Genomic DNA, 8,836 nt, shown 5'->3' on the forward strand with positions numbered 1-8,836 from the left:
TTTCGGCCCGCGGGATCTCCCTGCAAGCCCCTGGATCACCTTACCCAACCTCTCTTCCCTCTTCTGCAGCAGGGATAGGCGGGGACCAGCTCGCTTTCCCCTCCTCCTTACCAACAGTCCCCTCCACACTTCCAGGAATCACCCAGGAAAAAAAAAAAGGCAGGAGGGGGAGGGCGAGGCGGAGGGAGCCTAGCGGGGTTTACACAGCCACTTCCTGCCAATCAGGAGCCTTCCAGCCACCTCCGGCGGCCAATGAAAGTTCTGACCATTCATAAAAATAAATACTCTTGCCACACTCCACCCCAGCCACACACAGGCACCAGGAATCCACGCCTCTCTTTCCCCCAGCGTGTCAGTTTCCCCGTGAAATATACAAGCTCCTCTTGGAACCGGAGCAGCTCAAATATTATTCTTGTAGCTCTCGCTCTCTTTCCCGCCCTTCTCCGTCCCTCCAGCTCCCAGCACGATGCGGCCAGCAGCAGCCACACGCTGACATGAGATGCGAGTTCACCGGCTCTCGCTCTCTTCCTCCTCCTCCTCCCACCGCCGACCAGCCCCGCTTTACTCTGCTAACGGGAAAAGCGCTTCAGAAACGCGCGCGCACATTCACACGCACTTCCAGGAAACCAGAAAGACGCTGCGATTCTTGGCGAGAGGAAACGGATCGGTCGGCCTTTCTGCGCGCACACTCCTTCCCCCCCCCTCCTCCTCCGCCCCGAGCAACTTCCACCACTTTCGACTCCTCTTGAGTAGTCCTAATCCGGGAGGTATCCGGTCGGTGTGTGTGTGCGTGCCGGGGAGGGGGATGCGAGGGGGAGAGAGAGATTAATTGGCCCAGCCTGGGAACAAGCCTGCCATCCGGTGCGCCCCAAGCGCGCGGGGCGTTTGCAGACTCTGCTCGGCGCACCGCTTCCCCCTCCCGACCACAACCCGCCCCCCTCGCCGGCGTTGCAAGTATGGCAAAGGCAGGCGATCGGACTGGGCTCGGTTTCGGCAGAGGATCCCGCGAAGGGGAGAGCATTTTTAAATTTTGATCCCCCCCACCCCACCCGTTTTCTCCCTCCCTCTCTTTTCTTCCACTCTTGGAGAGACACACACAGGCACCTCGCTGCTTTCACGCCGCCAAAGGTAAGTGAGTTTAAAATAACGACGACGGCGAGAGCATTAATAACCCCCATCCCACTCCCTGTTTTATATTGTTGATGCCAGAAGTGGGGGACAGGGCTGAGATTGCGAAGGTGGGGAGAAGACGAGGAGACAGGACCAGCCCGCCCAGAGCTGGAAGCGAGGAGTAGTCAGTGCCTGGTAACTTTGGCTCCAGCACTATTGTGGTGGTTTTCATGTCGGGTGCTAGTCAGCCTGGGAGAAATAACTTTCTCCAAGTTTAATTTTGTATCCTCGTCATAAAGGATTAATTATTATGAGGGTTATTAATTATTTAGGGAAATAAGGGGAATCCAGATTATAGGCAAAGCAGCACACGGTGGTTTAGGTTGGTTGGGGGGGGGGGGTAAACAAGGACTAGAATCTGTACAAATTGGAAATCTGACCAAAAAGGGGAAAAAATCAGAGAAAATGCAAACTTCCAAAACATTTAACATTTTGCTTTTGAGAGCTGACTTCTGGAGGATATTAATGTTCTATCTTCGTGGCTGTTGTAATTAAAACAAAACAATACGCACAGCCAACTTGCTACATTCAGGACTTTTCCATTTCCACCACACACGCCTTAAAAAAACCTAGTGGGATTGCACAACTGGGAGTATTGGGAGGGAAGTGGAAAATCAGCAGGATTTTTAAATTCAGCTAACCCAACAGAAAATTTATTTAGGAGTTGGTTTTCGAACCATAGCAAAACCTTGCTTGGAAGCCCCAGCTTATTTCCACATATTCCCCTTCTAAAGATGAACAGTGTTTCTTTGCTATTTTGTGGAATTCTATCCCTAGTATCATCAACATCATCATTATTTGTTATCGCCATCATCAAAATAGGTATTGATTGCCTTTCCGTAAACCATTCTGAAGGCACTGTTGCTGCTTTAAAAATGAAGGAGACAATAACATGTAATTAAGAGCAGCGAGAAAAGGAGGGGCCTTTTGGGGTAAAGGCTGCAACTCAGAGGAAGAGCATCTGCTTTGCATTGCAAAAGGTTCCCTGGTTCAGGTGCGGCTGGGCATGTTCCGTGTCTGAAACCCTGGAAAACCACTGCTAATGGTGCTCAGACTGAACTAGACGGACTAATTGTCTGACTGTGTTTAAGGCTTTTTACTATGTTCCTACAGCCCAACCCAAGATGTGCATATTTAAGTCCTGTTTATTTAAGTGGGAAACTTACGCCCATGCTTAAGACTTCCGTTTTAAATGCGATCCCCTTTTCTAAAGCCTTCAAGTCCAAAGCAATTGCAAAAAAGTTTTGCTAACAAGAGAGAAAGAAAGAGAAAGAAAGAAAGGCAATGAGGTGTGGCCAGCTTGGCAGGGTGTTCTGCCATTGCAATGCCACCGTTGAGGAGACTCTTCCTTAAGTATAGAGAAAAAGGTGTGTGGGACTCGGAGTAAAACTGCCTTAGAAGATCACCGGTGCCAAGAATATTCCTATGTGCCTCTTGTTTATGGCTAACCATCAAGGACTCGATTTAAACCCATGCAGAGATTCAACAGGTAACCTCTTCCAGGGGACCATTCTGCAGCTCCCTCCCCCCCCCCGGGAGTGAATTGTCCAACTGCACCCAAGGCAGAAGGAAAACCCAGAGCACCGACTCACACAGAGATATGACAGGCAACACCCATCTGACAGCAGTTCTTGTATGACTGGAAGCTGCTAGCACAGCTGATCCAAGCCAGATTTCTCTCCTCCAGCAAAGACTGGAAAGCTAGAGCAGCGACTCACTCAGAGAGGCAGCCTTATTGTGGATGGGTACTTCTGGCTCACAAAAACAGTCAATCATTTACTTTCTTTTTTCTGGGGGAAAAAGAACATAGGGAGCTGACCTATGCCTGGTCAGGCTGCTGATCCATCCAGGATGTAGATCTACCTACTGCCTTTCCCATCACCTGCTACCTGATGTTTTTAAGTGGGGGTCCAGGGGACGCGGGTGGCACTGTGGGTAAAACCTCAGCGCCTAGGACTTGCCGATCGTCAGGTCGGCGGTTCGAATCCCTGTGGCGGGGTGCGCTCCCATTGCTCGGTTTTGACTACCATAGAAGCGGGTGGCACTGTGGGTTAAACCACAGAGCCTAGGACTTGCCAATCAGAAGGTCGGCGGTTTGAATCCCCGCGACGGGGTGAGCTCCCGTTGCTCGGTCCCTGCTCCTGCCAACCTAGCAGTTCGAAAGCACATCAAAGTGCAAGTAGATAAGTAGGCACCACTTTGGCAGGAAGGTAAACGGCGTTTCCGTGTGCTGCTCTAGATCGCCAGAAGCGGCTTAGTCATGCTGGCCACATGACCCGGAAGCTGTACGCTGGCTCCCTCGGCCAATAAAGCGGGATGAGCGCCACAACCCCAGAGTCGGCCATGACTGGACCTAACGCTCAGGGTTACCGGTACCTTTACCTTTATGTGCCTCTTACAAAATCATTTTATGACCAGTCATATCCATATCATTAAATGTTTAGCACATTTAAAGCACCTGCCTTTCCCCAAAGAATCCTGGGGACTTTGGGGGAAGCCACCTGTTGAACTACTGTAAATGTGCTTTAAATGTATGGTGTAGATGTGATTTCAGTAGAGGGATTTGAACCCAACTCTTTAAGCAGGCCTGGTCCTAGTATAAATAGCATCTTGGGGTGAGGGATGCCTGCAGCACTCCCTCTGTGGCTGGTTTTGTAGGGCTGCCAAGTTATGTAGCTTGTGCAAGGTTGCAAAACCTGACTGTATAACATGCCCTTGTTGCTCCCAGGCATTCCCAGAAATGCTCATGAAAAGATCCCGGAGCTACCTGTCAATGATTTTGCCCCAGCAGTGTAGACAGAACAGTCAACAAACTCTGAACTTAGCTGGACAACAACACACACACACACCCCTTCTTCAGCTTGGCACCCAAGGAGAGCAACACAACTCATCCACCGCTATGTTTGAGCTACAGCCATTAGTTCCAAGTAATCACACAACCAGATCTGCTGCGAGATCAAACAGTCTTCTATGCTTCTGTCCAGTTTAGTAACAGGAAAAGCTTTGGAGATGTGTCAGCAGAACAAGGTGGGAGAGGGGTGAGGCAGTGGAAGGGAGAGCACCACTGTACACTGCAGATAAGAGGTTCCTACAAGAGCATCTTCTCAATGCTTTGTCCCTGCAGCCTGTTCCTGTTTTGGATATACAATCCCCTGGATGATGATACTGTGGGGGAAATATCATTGCTTCTTAGAATGATGGCATTGTAGGGTTGGAAGGGACCCCAAAGATCATCTCTGCAATGCAGGAATCTCTGCTAAGGCATCCACCAGCCTCCACTTAAAAACCTCCACGGAGAGTCTGCCACCTTCCAATACAAGGGAGTCTGTTCCACTGTTGAACAGTGCTTGGTGTTAGACAGTTATTCCTGTAGAGTCAGGATCTCCTTTCTTGTCACTTGAATCCACTAGTTCCAGTCCTAATCTCTGGAGTGGGAGAAAACAAGTTTGCTCCATCTTCCATGTTAACAGCCCTTTAGATATCTGAAGACGATTATCATATCTCCTCTGAGTAGAACTTAGTTGGATACAAGTCATTGATTTTAATGGGTGTATTCCCTGTATGACTAATTGGATATCACTCAGGATCCTAATATGTCCTCCCTGCTTTGATATCTGGGCACCCAAATTTGCCTTTGTTCTTCTGGGTATAACTTTCATGGATGATTCCCATAGCTACTAGTGGCAAAGGCTTGTGCAAGAGCTGAGTTTGCTCAATCATAGCCCAGCAAATACTGGACAACATAGCTAAGGCTTCCTGCAAGAAGTTGAAAGCTGTGAAGCCAAGTGCTCCAGCTTGATGCACTGGAATGTCAACACAACATCCTTGGTTTGATCTGGTCAGCAAAAGAGGGGTTTTTTCTGTCCCCGCCCCAAGGCCTTACCAATTTTGATGACGTGGCAAAAAAATAAAAATTAGGTACAGCACTAGAGTGGGCAGAGAGACCTAGTGCCCTAGTTATGTTGCAAACTACCTCCTGCCCAGTTGGCAGATTGATCTGGTGGCCACAACCTCCCATCTCAGCTGATCTGCATGGAGTTGTGTGTCTGCAAGTGTGTGAGGTAGCCACACACACACACACACACACACACACACACACCACTGATGGACAACACCTGGAAGTTTTTGGCCAAGGGTGAATGTGGCTCTCAAACCAAAAAAACTTACTTTAGATAAAATGTCAAAGCTACTTTTCCAACAAACTTTGCTAAACCGGCTTTGTTCAGTTGTGCTGCTCTGAGATCTTTCACAGCAAATGCACAGGAATAATATGAAGCGTTTTTAGTTAGCGTGTCTCCATTTATGCACATATTGAAATAGACCTATTTCCCAAGTTTCTTGGTTCTGCTTTTATGCTTTGTCTCGAGCAAAGAAGACGGGAGTCCAGGGGAGAGACCTGCACCTTTCACCTGGAGTTTGGAAGCCAGCAGGTTCCTGCTGCATGAACCGTCTCTGCCTTCCTTTTCAGATGCTGCTCCGGTAACCGACTGAGCGTCTCTCCCGGCCACCTGGAGGCGCAATGGTCCCCTTGTGCTGGTGCTGCCCGCCAGCACCTGCTCCAGCCGCGGCGGCCATGACGGGCACGGCCACAAGCTCCTACCACTTCAAGAGTTTCTGTGGGGAGTTTGAGCGGGTGGAAAGTGCCCTGGAACGCCTCGAGGCCAGCGGCTTCTACTGGGGCAGCCTGTCTGGGGCCGAAGCCAAGCGCCTTTTGACCTCCCAGCCGCCCGGCGTCTTCCTCGTGCGAGATTCCTCCGACCACCACCACCTCTTCACCCTGAGCGTCCGCACCAACACGGGCATCACCAACCTGCGCATCCAGCAGCAGGGCTCAGCTTTCCACCTGGAGGCCTTGCCAGGCGCTGGCCACCCCCCGGCCTTCCACTGTGTGGTCCGGCTAGTAGAGCACTATCTGTGCCTGGGAGCGGTAGAAGGGGGACCTTGCTACCTGGAGAGGGAGGGGCAGCCCCCAGTGCCTTTGGCCCTCGCCCATCCTCTCTGCTGCAAAGTGCCCACCTTGCAAGAGCTGAGTCGCCGGGCAGTGCGTGCCAGTATGAGGGGCAGAGGCGATGCCAGGGCTCAGCTGCAGGGGCTGCCAGTACCGCAGGGACTGTTGAACTCGCTGTGCACCTGAAAGGCTCGTTTCCTTCCTAACATTCCTTGTACAGTACATAAGCAGGCCTGTCTGCACAGTGTATTGCTGGGGGCGCCTGTTTATCATTATCTTTGTGGAATAAACCAACTGGTATACTGGGGGCAGCCATCTCTTCATTCATCAAAAGCCTTCAAATTCATTCTGATGCTCTCAAGATGTCAGGTATCACCAGAAGCAGAGAAAAGGAAAAAAGCTGCCTATTCCAAGACCTGGGTGGGCTTGTAAGACAAGCCCCCATCTCAAAAGCACATTCAGAGAAAGGTATAAAGAACTCCTGCTCTCAGGAGGAGTTGCATCCTTGCAGGTTCACACTTGCAATCTTGATGGCCTAAGATGTAACTGTTGCCCTAGAACAGGTAAGAGTTCTCTTATTCACCAGAAAGTCACTAGGAGATGCACTGCTCAGTGTTAAATGAGGGGTAGATGCAGTAAATCTAGCAACCATCAGAAGTATAGTACAGTGGTACCTCGGGTTAAGTACTTAATTCGTTCTGGAGGTCCGAAACTGTTCTTAACCTGAAGCACCACTTTAGCTAATGGGGCCGCCTCCTGCTGCTGTGCCGCCAGAGCACTATTTCTGTTCTCATCCTGAAGCAAAGTTCTTAACCTGAAGCATTATTTCTGGGTTAGCGGAGTCTGTAACCTGTAGTGTCTGTAACCCGAGGTACCACTGTAATTTGTCAGAATAAACCTGCAGTCTTCTAGGTGTGAGCAACTCCGTTCCTTCAGATGTTGACGAACTAAAAGCCCCCTCATCCCTTCAGCAACATCTGAAAGGATAAAAGTTCCCCATACCTGTTTTAATGTGCCACAAGCCAAGCTTCTTAAACGTTTAGCTAGAAATTGTGCACTATGCTACAAATGAGAAGCCCTTGCTTCCCATAGTGTATGGGGAAGGATGTGGGCATTCCATGACCAAGGAAAAGGCATTCTTTGTACAGGTCAGACTGGTTTTCCTTTGCAAAGCATCCTTCTCTCCGCACCAGAGCCTTCTCCCACTCACTTTTCATGTTTGACCACCACCACATCCCATTTTTCTACATGTGACACAAATCTTTCCAGTCACTGCCCTAAGGGCAGGTCATTACTGTAACTTGACAGGCCTCGAGAATGTTGACACAGGAAACTAGTTGAGAAAAAGACGTTTTGAGGCAAAAAGAAAGTACAAGCTCAGCTAATCTTGATGCTGCATCTGGCGACTCTTTAGCTTGTGTATGTTTTCATTAGCAGCCTGGTGTGTGCAAAGGCCGTGTCACTGGGGAGCTTGGAAGAGCAGAGGGGGCCACAGATCTGCAGCAGTGTTTAAAGAAAGGAGTGGCTTCTAGTTTATTACAAGGGACTAGGCTATACCAGTGAGCATATATGCTCAACACTTGCCATGCACTCAAACCCTGTACAAACCAGCAGGAACAACCTGCCATACCAGATGTGTTAAAGCTTTAAAACAAAAAAAAACTTAAGCTACCTTTGTCTAAAACTGTACCCGACCAATTAATAATTGAAGTTAATTTTTGTATCCTGTGCTGTTCCAGTTTACCCGAACGTTAACTCGAGCCACCCTGCCCCCATTTAAATCAACTGCAGTCATGTGTTGTCTGATTTCAATCTTATTCTTGGGTTGTAGATTCTGCATTTCTTGTTGGCAAGCCAGATCTCTTACTGGAAACTCTGGGAGTCCCTGCCAATTTGCCTCCAAGGCGAGGTGACCCAGAGCTTCAAGCTGCTCTGATAAAACTTGAAAGCTAATTTAACTTCAACTTCTGTTTGCTTGGAAGTCTCCTTGAAAGCAATGAGACACAGCACACATGGGAGGTGCATGCAAAGTTGGCACCCAAAGCGCTCAATTCTGCTCCTGGACCCCAAATCTCTCACTTTTCCACCTGCCATCTGTTCCCGTAGATGCCTCCGGGAAAGATCCCAACTTGTTTCCTGCCAATTTCTTTAATCATCGCTCACCTTTATGCTATTTTCAGCAGCGATCGTTTCCATCTACTGGAGATAAGGGTTGCAATTCAGCTATACATATATGCATGCTAATTCCAGGAATAATCCCCCTTGAGAGTGTACAGAAAAACAAGGGGAAATATAGTATTATGGGTCCAGGGAATGAATGACCCAGGAGGCCATTGGGAATGGCCTCTCCTCCAGATTTCAGTTCCAACTTTCCAAGGCAATGGGGAGGGAGTTGGCGGAAGACAAAAAACAACTACCGCTCCTTGTTTTTGGACCCTTGTGTGCAATGGAGTTAACCATTTCATAGATGGAAAAGAGGCATGTATATGTTAAGAGTACAGTATTGCCGCATTGTACCCTCCTCAGCCACACTCCACTACTAGCCCCATTCCCAACCAACAATTGGCTGCTGCTCCTTCCTATGCAGATGTCCTGTTTGCTAGGAACAACCCTCAACTGAGTTTCTCATCTGAACAGAGCGCCCCATGCAAGTTCACTTGTTGCAGGTATTATCAGGTATTTTCGAGATGCACCCCCGACACCAGAAGGGCTACAATA

The 8,836-nt window shown here is 49.2% G+C and overlaps 1 protein-coding gene across 1 annotated transcript; it reads left to right on the plus strand.

The window, feature by feature from the left end:
- The first annotated feature begins 302 nt into the window (after positions 1 to 302).
- LOC309517712 (suppressor of cytokine signaling 3-like) lies at positions 303 to 6,425 on the plus strand. The gene is made up of 2 exons (XM_082197142.1): positions 303 to 1,128; positions 5,639 to 6,425. Exon 2 carries the CDS (start codon positions 5,690 to 5,692, stop codon positions 6,302 to 6,304), a length of 615 nt encoding a protein of 204 aa, XP_082053268.1. The 5' UTR covers positions 303 to 1,128; positions 5,639 to 5,689; the 3' UTR covers positions 6,305 to 6,425.
- Positions 6,426 to 8,836: the final 2,411 nt, after the last annotated feature.

Source organism: Podarcis vaucheri (assembly GCF_965113315.1).
Source record: "Podarcis vaucheri genome assembly, chromosome: 13".
Lineage (NCBI taxonomy): Eukaryota > Metazoa > Chordata > Lepidosauria > Squamata > Lacertidae > Podarcis > Podarcis vaucheri.